This window comes from Taudactylus pleione, unplaced genomic scaffold, assembly GCF_031769625.1.
Source record: "Taudactylus pleione unplaced genomic scaffold, aTauple2 ptg000195l, whole genome shotgun sequence".
NCBI lineage: Eukaryota > Metazoa > Chordata > Amphibia > Anura > Myobatrachidae > Taudactylus > Taudactylus pleione.
Genome location: NW_028284597.1, coordinates 7,204,141 through 7,219,436, shown reverse-complemented (window position 1 = coordinate 7,219,436; position 15,296 = coordinate 7,204,141). Strand labels below are relative to the sequence as shown.

At 47.5% G+C, this 15,296-nt stretch overlaps 1 protein-coding gene across 1 annotated transcript; it reads right to left on the bottom strand.

The window, feature by feature from the left end:
- Positions 1-9,060: 9,060 nt before the first annotated feature.
- On the bottom strand, positions 9,061-9,714 carry LOC148518956 (cyclin-dependent kinase 5 activator 1-like). The gene has a single exon (XM_088476795.1). It carries the CDS (start codon positions 9,712-9,714, stop codon positions 9,061-9,063), a length of 654 nt encoding a protein of 217 aa, XP_088332921.1.
- Between the last annotated feature and the right edge of the window lie 5,582 nt (positions 9,715-15,296).

The following is a 15,296-nucleotide window of genomic DNA, read 5'->3' as shown; positions in this document are numbered from 1 at the left end:
GCAAATTGAAGATGTCACTGTTGAAGTACAACAGGATGAGGATACTGGTGTAACTGGCGCTGAGGAGGAAGTTGGCGAGGAGGATTCTGATGGTGATGTGGTTTGTTTAAATCAGGCTCCGGGGGAGACAGTTGTTGTCCGTGGGATGAAAAAGCCCATCACGGTCATGCCTGGGCAGAAGACCAAACATTCCACCTCTTTGGTCTGGCAATATTTCTATCCAAATCCGGACAACAACTGTCTTGCCATATGTACCTTATGTAAAGGTGGAATAAGAAGGGGTAGGGATGTTAACCACCTAGGAACATCCTCCCTTATACGGCACCTGCAGCGCGTTCATAATAAGTTACTGTCAAGTTCAGAAACTTTGGCTAAGACCGTAAGCAGTCCAGGGACACCTAAATCCCGTTGTCCTGTTGTATCCAAGCGCCTGCAAACCACACCGTCAACTCCCTCCTCGTCAATTTCCTCCTTAGTCAGGATCGGAAGTAGTCCTGCAGGCCATGTCACTGGCATGACTGACTCTCCTATCCCGGATTCCTCCGGAGGATCCTGCATTGCTGCGCCTCCTGCTGCCGCTGCTGCTGTTGCTGGTGCTGGGAGTCGTTCATCATCCCAGAGAGGAAGTAGGAACACCACTACTTTTACTAAACAATTGACCCTCCAACAGTCCTTAGCGAGGAGGATGAAGTACGACAGCAGTCATCCTGAAGCAAAACGTATAACTGAGGCCTTGACTGCTATGTTGGTGTTAGACGTGCGTCCGGTATCCGCCATTAGTGCAGTGGGATTTAGACAATTGATGGAGGTAGTGTGTCCCCGGTTCCAAATCCCGTCTAGATTCCACTTCACTAGGCAGGCGATACCGAGACTGTACAGAAATGTCAGAAAAAGTGTCCTCAGTGTCCTGAAAAATGCCGTTGTACCCAATGTCCACTTAACCACGGACATGTGGACAAGTGGAACAGGGCAGACTAAGGACTATATGACTGTGACAGCCCACTGGGTAGATGTATCACCTTACGCAGCAACAGCAGCAGTGTCACCAGTAGCAGCATCTCAGAAACGCCAGCTCGTTACAAGGCAGGCTACGCTGTGTATCACCGGTTTCAGTAAGAGGCACACCGCCGACAACCTCTTAGAGAAACTGAGGGAAATCATCGCCCAGTGGCTTACCCCACTTAGACTCTCCTGGGGATTTGTGATATCTGACAACGCCACCAATATTGTGCGGGCATTACATCTGGGCAAATTCCAGCACGTCCCATGTTTTGCTCACACAATAAACTTGGTGGTGCAGAATTTTCTGAAAAGCGACAGGGGCGTGCAGGAGACGCTTTGGGTGACCCGAAAAATTTCTGGCCACTTTCGCCATTCAGCGACTGCGTGCCGAAGACTGGAGCGCCAGCAAACACTCTTGAACCTGCCCCGCCATCACCTGAAGCAAGAGGTTGTGACTAGGGGTGTGCACCGGCCACTTTTCGTGTTTTGTGTTTTGGTTTTGGATCTGGATCTTTCTTCGTGTTTTGGATCTGGATTGGTTTTGCCAAAACCACCCTTCCGTGTTTTGGGTTCTGGGTTTTGTGTTTTGGATCTGTATTTTTTTGAAAAAAAGCATAAAAACAGCTAAAATCACAGAATTTGTAGGTTTTTCTGCTCCTATGCTATTATTAACCTCAATAACCTTAATTTCCACTCATTTCCAGTCTATTCTGAATACCTCACAATAGTGTTTTTATGTCCAAAAGGTTGCACCGAGGTAGCTGGATGACTATGCTAAGCGACACGAGTGGGCGGCACAAACACGTGACCCATCTAGGCGTGAAACTGCAGTGGCAGACAGGATGGCATTGAAAAACTAGGCCCCAAACTGTACATAATGCAAAGAAAAAAAAGAGGTGCAAGATGGAATTGTCCTTGGGCCCTCCCACCCACCCTTATGTTGTATAAACAGGACATGCACACTTTAACAAACCAATCATTTCAGCGCCAGGGTCTGCCACACAACTGTGGCTGAAATGATTGGTTCGTTTGGGCCCCCACAAAACAAGCTGGCAATTAATCTGTCCCTGCACAAACTGGCTCTACGGAGGCAAGAAGTCGTCCTCATCCTCCTCATCCACAGATTCCTCACCCTCTTCAGTGTTATGTACATCCTCATCCTCACAGAGTATTAATTCGTCCCTGCTGGAACCACAGGTCCCTCTGTACGTTCTGGAGGCTGGTCTCCCTGGAAGAGTTGATCATTCATTTTATGAACATCATCTTCTCCACATTTTGTGGAAGCAACCTCCTACGCCTTTCGCTAACAAGGTTCCCGGCTGCACTAAACACTCTTTCGGAGTACACACTGGAGGGGGGGCAACTCAGGTAAAATAGAGCCAGTTTGTACAGGGACCTCCAAATTGCTTCTTTTTCCTGCCAGTACAGGTACGGACTGTCTGACATGCCTACTTGGATGCTGTCACCGATGTAATCCTTTAACAGACAGACGCACGCTTGTCGCTGCTGCTTTGAGGATTCAAGTGCGGCTACAGCCCACACAATTCACAAAGACAGAAAAAAAAAAGAATATTTTTATTGTTTGCGGAGCACACTTTGAGGGTTACACCACCCTCTAACAGACAGACGCACGCTTGTCGCTGCTGCTTTGAGGATGCAAGTGCGGCTACAGCCCACACAATTCACAAAGACAGAAAAAAGAAGAAGAATATTTTTATTGTTTGTGTAGCACACTTTGAGGGTGTCACCACCCTTTAACAGACAGACGCACGCTTGTCGCTGCTGCTTTGAGGATGCAAGTGTGGCTACATCGCACACAAGTCACAAACACATTCAAAATTTTTTTTTGATTTTTTGGAGCACTTTGAGAGTTACAACACCCTTTAACAGACAGACGCACGCTTGTCGCTGCTGCTTTGAGGATGCAAGTGCGGCTACAGCCCACACAATTCACAAAGACAGAAAAAAAAAGAACAATATTTTAATTGTTTGTGTAGCACACTTTGAGGGTGTCACCACCCTTTAACAGACAGACGCACGCTTGTCGCTGCTGCTTTGAGGATGCAGGTGGAATCTAGACGGGATTTGGAACCGAGGACACACTACCTCCATCAATTGTCTAAATCCCACTGCACTAATGTCGGATACCGGACGCACGTCTAACACCAACATAGCAGTCAAGGCCTCAGTTATACGTTTTGCTTCAGGATGACTGCTGTCGTACTTCATCCTCATCGCTAGGGACTGTTGGAGGGTCAATTGTTTAGTAAAAGTAGTGAAGTTCCTACTTCCTCTCTGGGATGATGAACAACTCCCAGCAGCAGCAACAGCACTAGTAGGAAGTGGTTCTTGATCTTTCCCTATTTTATTTTTATCAGAGAAAGTTTGGTCCTCCATTTATGTTATATTGATATATATACGTGCGGCTAAAGCGCACACAAACACAGAAAATATTTTTTTATTTTTGCTGGAGAGTAGTGCACTTTGTGGGTTACACCACCCTTTAAGAAATGAGCCAGCCGGCTCTTTACTTATGGGACACAGGCGCACGCTTGGCGCTGCTCCTTTGTTGATGCACGTGCAGCCACAGTGCACACAAGTCACAAACACAGAAAATATATATTTTTTTGGTTTGGAGTGTACTTTGGGGGTTACAGAACCCTTTAACGGTCAAGCCAGCCGGCCCTTTACTTATTACACAGGCGCACGCTTGGCACTACTTTGTTGATGCACGTGCGGCTACTGCGCACACAATTCACAAACACAGAAAATAAATTTTTTTTTGGTTTGGACTGGAGTGTACTTTGGGGGTTACAGCACCCTTTAACGGTCAAGCCAGCCGGCCCTTTACTTATGACACAGGCGCACGCTTGGCACTACTTTGTTGATGCACGTGCGGCTACTGCGCACACAATTCACAAACACAGAAAATAATTTTTTTTTTGGTTTGGACTGGAGTGTACTTTGGGGGTTACAGCACCCTTTAACGGTCAAGCCAGCCGGCCCTTTACTTATGACACAGGCGCACGCTTGGCACTACTTTGTTGATGCACGTGCGGCTACTGCGCACACAATTCACAAACACAGAAAATAATTTTTTTTTTGGTTTGGACTGGAGTGTACTTTCGGGGGTTACAGCACCCTTTAACGGTCAAGCCAGCCGGCCCTTTACTTATGACACAGGCGCACGCTTGGCACTACTTTGTTGATGCACGTGCGGCTACTGCGCACACAATTCACAAACACAGAAAATAAAATTTTTTTTGGTTTGGACTGGAGTGTACTTTGGGGGTTACAGCACCCTTTAACGGTCAAGCCAGCCGGCCCTTTACTTATGACACAGGCGCACGCTTGGCACTACTTTGTTGATGCACGTGCGGCTACTGCGCACACAATTCACAAACACAGAAAATAATTTTTTTTTTGGTTTGGACTGGAGTGTACTTTCGGGGGTTACAGCACCCTTAACGGTCAAGCCAGCCGGCCCTTTACTTATGACACAGGCGCACGCTTGGCACTACTTTGTTGATGCACGTGCGGCTACTGCGCACACAATTCACAAACACAGAAAATAATTTTTTTTTTGGTTTGGACTGGAGTGTACTTTCGGGGGTTACAGCACCCTTAACGGTCAAGCCAGCCGGCCCTTTACTTATGACACAGGCGCACGCTTGGCACTACTTTGTTGATGCACGTGCGGCTACTGCGCACACAATTCACAAACACAGAAAATAATTTTTTTTTTTGTTTGGACTGGAGTGTACTTTCGGGGGTTACAGCACCCTTAACGGTCAAGCCAGCCGGCCCTTTACTTATGACACAGGCGCACGCTTGGCACTACTTTGTTGATGCACGTGCGGCTACTGCGCACACAATTCACAAACACAGAAAATAATTTTTTTTTGGTTTGGACTGGAGTGTACTTTCGGGGGTTACAGCACCCTTTAACGGTCAAGCCAGCCGGCCCTTTACTTATGACACAGGCGCACGCTTGGCACTACTTTGTTGATGCACGTGCGGCTACTGCGCACACAATTCACAAACACAGAAAATATATTATTTTTTTAGCACTTGGGGGGAGCACCCCTGATGGACAGAGCACCCCCTGGACAACACTTCAGCACCTCTTTAGGACTGGGACACTGCACAGGACTTTGGAGTGGACACAGCCCCTATGGAGAACTGACTGCACAACACAGTCCAGCCAGCCCCTATGGACTTTGAAGTAGTGGACACAGCCCCTATTAACAACAGCAGCACAGCACAACACAGCCAGCCCCTATGGACTTTGAAGTAGTGGACAACAGCAGCACTACACTACACTACACTACACAGCCCTAACTCCCACCCTCCCTCTTCACTGTCCACAGCCGAGTGAGAAAATGGCGCCGACGTGGGTACCTTATATAGAATCCAAAACCCGCGAGACTCGGAAGGCGGAATGATGACGTTTTGCCTCGATTTCAGATCCGAGTCAGGCGGGAAAAGTCGAGCATGACTCGGATCGGACTCGGATCGGGGGGGCTCGGGGGGGTTCGGATTTCAGAAATCCGAACCCGCTCACCCCTAGTTGTGACGCGGTGGAACTCAACCCTCTATATGCTTCAGAGGATGGAGGAGCAGCAAAAGGCCATTCAAGCCTATACATCCACCTATGACATAGGCAAAGGAGGGGGTATGCACCTGACTCAAGCGCAGTGGAGAATGATTTCCGTGTTGTGCAAGGTTCTCCAGCCCTTCGAACTTGCCACACGTGAAGTCAGTTCAGACACTGCCAGCTTGAGTCAGGTCATTCCCCTCATCAGGCTTTTGCAGAAGCAGCTGGAGAAAGTGAAGGAGGAGCTAAGACGGAGCGATTCCGCTCGGCATGTGGGACTTGTGGATGAAGCCCTTCATTCGCTTTGCCAGGATTCCAGGGTGGTCAATCTGTTGAAATCAGACCACTACATTTTGGCCACCGTGCTCGATCCTAGGTTTAAAGCCTATGTGGTGTCTCTCTTTCCGGCCGACACAAGCCTGCAGAGGTGCAAAGAACTGCTGGTGATCACACTGTCAGCTGAAGCGGAACGTGACACGTCAACAGCTCCTTCTTCATTTTCTCCCGCAACTGGGGCTGCCAGGAAAAAACTTAGGTATCCTAAGCAACCCGCTGGCAGTGATGCAGGGCAGGCAGGACCAAGTTTGGACATCTCGTCTGGACTGAAGGACCTGGCAACAATTTCTGACATGTCTACTGTCACTGCATATGATACTGTCACCATTGACAGAATGGTGGAGGATTACATCGGTGACAGCATCCAAGTAGGCATGTCAGACAGTCCATACCTGTACTGGCAGGAAAAAGAGGCAATTTGGAGGCCCCTGTACAAACTGGCTCTATTTTACCTGAGTTGCCCCCCCTCCAGTGTGTACTCCGAAAGAGTGTTTAGTGCAGCCGGGAACCTTGTCAGCGAAAGGCGTAGGAGGTTGCTTCCACAGAATGTGGAGAAGATGATGTTCATCAAAATGAATTATCAGCTCTTCCAGGGAGACCAGCCTCCAGAACGTACAGAGGGACCTGTGGTGGTGGATTCAAGTGGGGACGAGTTAATACTTTGTGAGGATGAGGATGTACACACTGAAGAGGGTGAGGAATCGGTGGATGAGGAGGATGAGGATGACATCTTGCCTCCGTAGAGCCAGTTTGTGCAGGGACAGATTAATTGCCAGCTTGTTTTGTGGGGGCCCAAACGAACCAATCATTTCAGCCACAGTCGTGTGGCAGACCCTGGCGCTGAAATGATTGGTTTGTTAAAGTGTGCATGTCCTGTTTATACAACATAAGTGTGGGTGGGAGGGCCCAAGGACAATTCCATCTTGCACCTCTTTTTTTTCTTTGCATTATGTACAGTTTGGGGCCTAGTTTTTCTAACTGCCATCCTGTCTGCCACTGCAGTATCACGCCTAGATGGGTCCGTGTTTGTGCCGCCCACTCGTGTCGCTTAGTATAGTCATCCAGCTACCTCGGTACAACCTTTTGGACATAAAAACACTATTGTGAGGTGTGAGGTGTTCAGAATAGACTGGAAATGAGTGGAAATTAAGGTTATTGAGGTTAATAATAGCATAGGGGCAGAAAAACCTACAAATTCTTTGATTTTAGCTGTTTTTATGCTTTTTAAAAAAAAAATACAGATCCAAAACACAAAACCCAGAACCCAAAACACGGAAGGGTGGTTTTGGCAAAACCAATCCAGATCCAAAACACGAAGAAAGATCCAGATCCAAAACCAAAACACGAAAAGTGGCCGGTGCACACCCCTAATATATATGTGTGTGTGTGTGTATATATACACTCAGCCTGCCCCATGCATTATACAACTAATTTATTCTACAATAAAGCAGCAGCAGGACTGACAAGCATCTCACTCCTGCTGCTACTGCCAGGCCGCCTTCACGGAGCTCCTGTGGCTATGATGCCTGGAAGACATTAGTGGCTGCTTGAAGGTGCGGTAGTGGCGTTGGGCGGCTCTTGTGATGTCACGTGCACGTGACGCAGAGGCGGTGCCACTGCTGAGTCCCTGTCTTATCAGCGCTGGGACTGGGAGGGCTAGTGAAGCCCAGCCCTCCACTACATGATCATACACCGGTGCCGGAAAGGAGAAAGGGAGGTGGGTGTGTGGCCGGGATGGTGGGTGCGCGGCGGGGAGGGGAAGTGCACGACCGGGTGGGGGGCCGGACGGCTACTGGTAGGCTGCTGTAGAAGGAAAAAAATAAATCCTGTCTACAGCAGCACACATATACATCAGATGTCTGTGGGCCTATTCTGATGGTGGGCCTGGAGCTGAAGCTCCATCCGCCCCATTAGTAATCCGGCCCTGCCTAACAGCATACTTGCCGACTTTCTGGCTGCTCCTTCCAGGAGGGAACAGCCAGATCGGCAGGATGGGGGGTGTGGCCGGGCGGGTGAAGGGGCATTTGTGGGCAGGGTGGCACCACACAATCACATCATTTTGGCCCTGCCCCCGCTACACAATGCAGATAATACAGGCATTGTGGAGCAGAGAGCGGGGCCAAAATGAAACCATTCAGTGTAAATCGCATTACCTGCCCCCTCCGCTGCTGCGGTTTAACTATTAATCGCAGGGGGGAGGTCAGGGGGAATCAGCGGCTGCCGGGAGGCTTGCCTACCTTTCCGGGGGGGCAGGGAGCTGCACCCGATTTTTGGGAGGGTCCCGGCCAAATCGGGAGGGTAGACAAACCTGCCTAACAGTTGATTCGACCTTGGAGCTACAGTAAGAGCCAACTCCAAAACCTGGAACTGGAGGGGACAGGAAATACAAATGTGTGCTGGAGCTTAGTTCCTGCAGCTGCTCTGCTTGCTGCCAGCTTCAGGTTTTGAAATGAATCATAAAAGTAGGTAAATGTCTTTATCCAGCTATCATTGATTAGGAAGTCACATAAAATCTACTACATTTACTTTAAATAGCCACTAAATAAATAAAAAAATTAAATAAAATGTATGTGTAGCCCGTAGCAAGAACATCTCTAAGGCTGGCACTGGATGTATGGAATGGCATAAAGCTGGAAAACTTGACTCACCACAAATGCCACCTTGTAGGATATCTTGAAAAAGCCTTTTGCCCCCAGTTTTTTTACATAAATATTTGCAAATGCCTTTTACTGTTTTGCAAACAGGTATTGTTTGCCAATAAGGTGATCTCAGGACCCTCTGCAGAGCATTGTTGCAGTGAGAATATCACAAAACTGCCTAGGTGAACCCTGTCCATATACGAGACCTATCAAGCAAAATAATACACCAACCAATTTTATAGAAAACAAACAAAAACATTTTATTGTAAATGCAACGATTATTATTATTAATACTTGAACTGATGGTGGAGCTTGCAGTTTCAGCGAACGTCCTGGAACTGATGGTGGAACTTTCTGTGTCATTGCATAGCCTGGACCTGATGTTTGTGATGGCACACAGCCTGGAGCCAATGGTGATGCTTGCTGTGTCGGCGAAGAGCCTGGAACTGATGGTGGAGTTTGATGGTAGGCTGTCTATGTGCTCTCCTATCCACCCTCAGCTATGAGATCGACAAAGGTCTGGATGAAAAAATGGTGGTCAGCATGGAAGCACAGCATCTTTGCGCTCATGAAATCAATAATATAGAGGCAACAGTTCCAAAAGTCTTTCCTCGAGCTTTCCACTAAGAATGGCTTCATTGGATAGGAGGTCTCACTACCCATGTAGGCATAGGATATATAAAGACATGTGGATAGAAATGCCAGTAATTCTTGCTCACTGTCCAACTCTGATAGAACGAACTCTCGGCAGAGCATGTAGAGGAACACTACATTGGTCGGATTGATGAAGCCTTCTTCCTGCCAGTATCCAGTGAGAGATATGTCTATACTTGTTATCCATACAATTATATCTGTAGGTGACAGTTTGTTCAGCTGGTGACACCTTCTACAGATAAACTCTGCAAAACAACTCAGGAGCCCGCTGGTGGATGCCAGCATCATTGTGCATTTTGGACTTGTGCACACTTTCTGGTCTTCAGCTGTCTCAAAGACATTAGACGCAGGCTTCTTAGCAAAAGTATTGGGTGAGGCCTGTGTGAAGGTTGTTAAATCCACACAGGATAGAGAATTCTTCATACTTTCTCTGATGAGGTGGGTAACATTGGTTTCACCGCTTCTGCGTTGTCTCCTTTTAGTCATAAATCGCCTTAAGCGCCAGATGAGCGAATGTCTTTCAACTGATCTTCCAGTCTCGCTGTTCTCGACAACAGGGTCCCATCTGATGCATCTTCCTCAGCCTGACCTGCCTTGCGGCAGCATCGGAATGGGATACAATTCCACATTCCTATTCTTAATCCATGGTACCTGCAAGCAGAAATGTCTGCAGGAAGCAAATTCGGATTCGGTCTGTGATCTGTGGTCGCTCTGACTGCAGCAGGCAATCAGATAGGCACAATCCGTTTTCAGCACTTTGTGAAAGAAGCTGCCCGTTTGTAGACTAGGCAGCAACTAAGTCCAGGAGGCTGTTGTCAGAGATGCTCTGCGTACAATGGGCATTGTGACACGGAATGATGTCTGTGATGCGTTACTTATGCTAATGAGCTACTGATAATATCTAGGTAATTCAAAAAGTGATGTAATGTGCTTGTCAGGTAGCAGCAGAAAACTATAGTAAACCAATGTAGCACTGATTATCTATGTACAGTGTGTAAATATTAAGTGTCATATAATTTTCTGACTACGGTAAGGGTGCGTACACGCTAGACGATTTTTAAAACGATATTGCCAATAATGTTACATCGTTATGACAATTTTGTTTAATAATCTGGTGTGTACATGATATATTGTTAACGATAAGCAATCCTGCGGGTTATTAACAATATCCCCAGTCGTCTTTATCTGCAGTACAATCTGGGGATATATTGTTAGCGATGCCATGCTGCCGAATGCAGCCGGGCCCTGCTCCCCCCTCCCGCCGTCGGTCATCGTTGCTGGCATCAGCAAGTGTGTATGCATTTACCGATATTTCTGTACCCACCTTAAGTCTGTGGCACCCAGGTAGCAAAATCCATTTGAGTAATACCTTATATTATAGTTTTTGAAACCCATTATAGCAATTACCTAAATCATTATCTCTGAGGCTCTGTGTGAGATTTTTATTTAATCATAATAACTGAAACCCCTTATAACAAACCGCTATTAAACCAAGATCCCATGAAGGGGGAATCTATTTACATTTCACTGACCAATAGAAAATCTCATTTATGATGGCAGAGATTTGTCCTGACTGTGTTCTGTGTCTGCTTTAGCTTATACAACTGGACCCGTTACCTTAGATATTGGCCAAAGGTGAAGGTAAGTAGCTCTGCTTGCCGGCTAAAACTGCATAATTACAGTGAGTTTTATGTCCAGACCATGCCGTTGCTTTGTCACCATAGTTGGGCAGCAAGATCACCCTTCAGCAGCGTCTGTTTTCACAGAGCCATAATTATACAGCGATGTGCCCTGATGTCTCCTCATCCAGGGGCACAGCTGTACACAGTAGAGGTGCAAATGAAACTGTCTGCTCTTGGATAGCACCGCTTTTGCATTTTAGATTCACATTAAGACCATTAATTTGCCGTTCATTGCTATGCAGGGGTTTCCTTATTCGTTTTCTTATTGTTTGCATTCTCCTGAACTCAATACCAGGATGAATGTTAAATAAATTATAACCAGTGCATGGTAGATTTTACCTAGGAGCTGCTGGGCCACAGCACTTCCAGTAAAATCCACCACCCATAGTCAGTAACCAGTGAGCCCCCATTCTGTGCACTGGCAGGCTTGAACATTCCCATTAAAACACTCTTTGTTAATCACAGTCCGGGCAGGCAATCCCAAGGGGAGGTGTTTCCTGGGATGGCAAAGGGAGGAGAGGGATGATATGGACTGCAGACCCCCCGGCCAGACAGGTAAGGAGCCGTCGCTGTTTCTTATAACCCCTGCTGAATAATTATTAAATAGCAAGTTGATTTGATTGACTGCATCTTCACAATCACTACAGATACGATACACACATACGTAGGAATTGAGAAAGGGGTTCTGGATGATGACTTCTTGCATCTAAGGAGCTGTTCCTGTCCGTTGGCTTGTGATAGGCCGAGGTAGAAAACTTATTTTCTTCTTCAGGGTCCATAGGGGGTCCACAGGGTTGACCTTGGGGAATAGCTGGATCTGGATCTACGGGCACCATGCAGTTAAAGCTTTAGCTCCCAGGATGCTCTGGGTACATCCTCCTCTATATCCTGCCCCCGAGCCACAGCCATCTCAGTTTTAGTTGGTGCCCGGCCGGAGGCGGGTCACTGTTAGCGCAGGGGGGGCTGATTAGCATTATTTCGATTATTTTATTAGATTATTTTATGAGTTTTTCTCATTTTAATTTTAAACTTGTCAGAGCGGCAGTGTCGGACTGTCCATAGGACGTCCAAGCTGCCTCTCCTCCACCCCCTCGGCACAACGACACCAGTACAGATCTGGGGATCTTGGCAGGACCCCAGAGTCTGTGCTAGACGGACTCTGCGGGCTCCCAGGACTCCTGCCGGATCGACGTGGACAGGTAAGGATCGCGGGTCACCAGTTTATGCAGTCTTTTGCCTCCAAACACTGGGGACAGACAGGAGGCACTGGCAGTGGCAGCGGGCCCCTCCATACCCCGCACGTCCACTAGACCACCAGGGAACTTTGCCAGCAGCGGGAGCCAGCGTCGAGGGGTTAATAGCCAGCCATGAGAGGTAGCTTTCCCTGTTAGCGGCTCCTCAGCTCAGTGCTCCTTTCCGCTTGGGTCTGGCGTCGCTGAGCTGCTCTTCTCCTACAGCCACACCTCCTCTGAGTTCTCCGGCTTCCATCTTTGGCTATAGGTGGCAGCGTAGGTCTCCAGGCGTGTGAGTGGACCATCCCCCTGTATACCTCTCCTCTGCAGGGACAGTGTATACAGCACTATAGCCCTCCCAGACACTGAATCTTGGCAGGATGATTGTAGTGGCAAGATGCAGTGAGTATTACTTTCTACATGGTATGTGACTTTTGCTAGCGCTGACTGTCTTGTGTTTTTTCTCTCTGTTTAAACTGTCAGTCTATGCCTATCCCTATCTCTCCCCTACAGCCCTGACAGGTGCTCTCACTTATATAAATTCAAGTATTTGTGAGGTCTGTCACATACAGTTGCATGCTACACGGTACCATATCTGTGGACCTGTGTGTTGCATGCTTGTAGGTTCACCAGTTGTGCGCTACTGAACTATCCAATATATTTTATGTATTTTATATATATATATATATATATAATATATATATATATATATATATATATAGCTGCAACATAGACGGCACTCACGGAACTTTAAATCATTTCAAAGAATGAACATAACACCAGTCGGCCTGTAATCAACCTTTCAGGGATATGACCCTTTTATCAAGACTTACATCATGCATGCCGACATTTAGCCCCCTCCTTCCGGGAGGGAGCGGTCGGACTTACAGGGCTGGGGGCGTGACGCGGCAAAAGGGGGCAGGGCCCGGCACATGACGCGGCGCCGTGATTAATGGCATTGTGCAGCCGGGGGCGGAGCCACGATGACGCGATTCAGCACGAATCGCGTCACCGGCCCCCCTGCTGCCGGTGTTTCTACTTAAAAGCATGGGGGTGTCCGGACACATCGCCGGGGCCGGGAGGATTGCCTGCCTTCCCGGGAGGTCGGGAGCGGCACCCGATTTTCGGGAGGCTCCCGACCAAATCGGGAGGGTAGGCAAGTATGACTTACATATATACTGAAAAAACAGAGAATACCTGTGTGTAGCACCCAAGTGAACCAGTAAACAACCGCAGCACCCGAGTGGAGACCCGATGACGTCACTGGTGCGACCATGTGCCCTCATTCCAGATGTCTCCAGGGGGCGTGGCTGGACTCCATGCACCATCGCCATAGTGATGACATAAACAATACCACTGCAATGAAAGAGGAGCATGCTGAAAACCTCATGATATAAATAGTGTGCTATATGGCAGCAGAAAATAGAAAACAATAAGCATACCTATAACACATGTCACTGGTCAGTGGTCTGTAAAAAACAACCAATGACAATATAGAGAAAGCGTATTCACAAAAACTCAACATTATCTGAGATAAAGGGTAAGAGCCAATATAAAATATAACAGATGAACTGTAATTAAAGGAATGGGGACTAGTAAAACTAGAGACCTAGGAGCTGAAGGACACAAGCCAATGCTGAATAGATGGCACCTCAAGGAAATAATTGAGAAATGCTTATAAAAAGCACATTAGAGATGTTCCTTCATTGAGTCCAAATGGATGAATGGTTTGTAAAGTATGAATCCATTTGGCCTCTCTCTGGAGGAGAACACGTCCGCGATCACCACCTCTGGCATTGGGGGGGATCCAGTCGATCATTTTGTATCGAATAGCGGATAAATTATGTTGATGTTCACCAAAGTGCCAGGCAACTGGTAAATCAGTACCCTTACCATCCAGGGCTGCACGTATGCTCGATCTATGGAACGCCATGCGCTCCTTCATTTGTCTAGTGGTCTTGCTCACATACAATAAACTAAACGGGCATCTGATGAAATAGACCACATAACAACTGGAACAGGTAAGGGGATAATGGATGTCGTACTGTTTCCCTGACCTAGGGTGATGGAAATGACTACCAACTTCCAGGTAGCTGCAAGTAATGCAGCCTGTACATCGGTAGCTACTCGCCTTGTGGGTAAGAAAGTGTGTCGGTCTTGTAGCTATATTATTGCATACATCATTCTGTACAACTATGTCTTTGATATTCCTACCACGACGATATGATGGTAGGATGCTTGAATTGTGTATTGTGCCATGTGAGGCAGCCTTCCCTGTTAGCTGCTCCTCAGCTCAGCGCGCCTTTCCGCTCGGGTCTGGCATCGCCGAGCTGCTCTTCTCCTACATCCACACCTCCTCTGAATTCTCCGGTGGCCATCTTTGGCTATAGGTGGCAGCGCAGATCTACCAGGCGCGTGAGTGGACTGGTCCCCCTGTATACCTCTCCTCTGCAAGGACAGTGTATACAGCACTATAGCCCTCCCAGACACTGAATCTAGGCAGGTAGATTGTAGTGGCAAGGTGCAGTGAGTATTACTTTGTGCATGGTATGTGACTTTTGCTAGCGCTGACTGTCTTGTGTTTTTGCTCTCTGTTTAAACTGTCAGTCTATGCCTATCCCTATCTCACCCCTACAGCCCTGACAGATGTGTGTGGGAAGGGCTTTTCTTTGCTCTCACTTATATAAATTCAAGTATTTGTGAGGTCTGTCACATACAGTTGCGTGCTACACGGTACCATATCTGTGGACCTGTGTGTTGCATGCTTGTAGGTTCACCAGTTGTGCGCTACTGAACTTCCCAATATATTTATATATATATATATATATATATATATATTATATATAAAACTTCACAAGGTGCAGCACTCCAGTCTCCAATAAAACTCTCCCACAGCTAGGTTTAAATGGCAACGTTTCAGTGCCTGTATATTTGTGGCACTTTCGTCAGGACAAAAATACAAGTGAACATCTTACCTTAAATAAACAGCATGTAACACCCAGTGCTCATGGTGCTTCCGAGAGCGGGACACACAACCCGGTCCGGCGGCGCACAAAATGTAACATCATCACTGATGGCTCACAATAGTACTGAGGGCACTGCATAATGGATATTACTGGGGGCACTGTGTAAGTGGCACTAATGCGGGGGCATT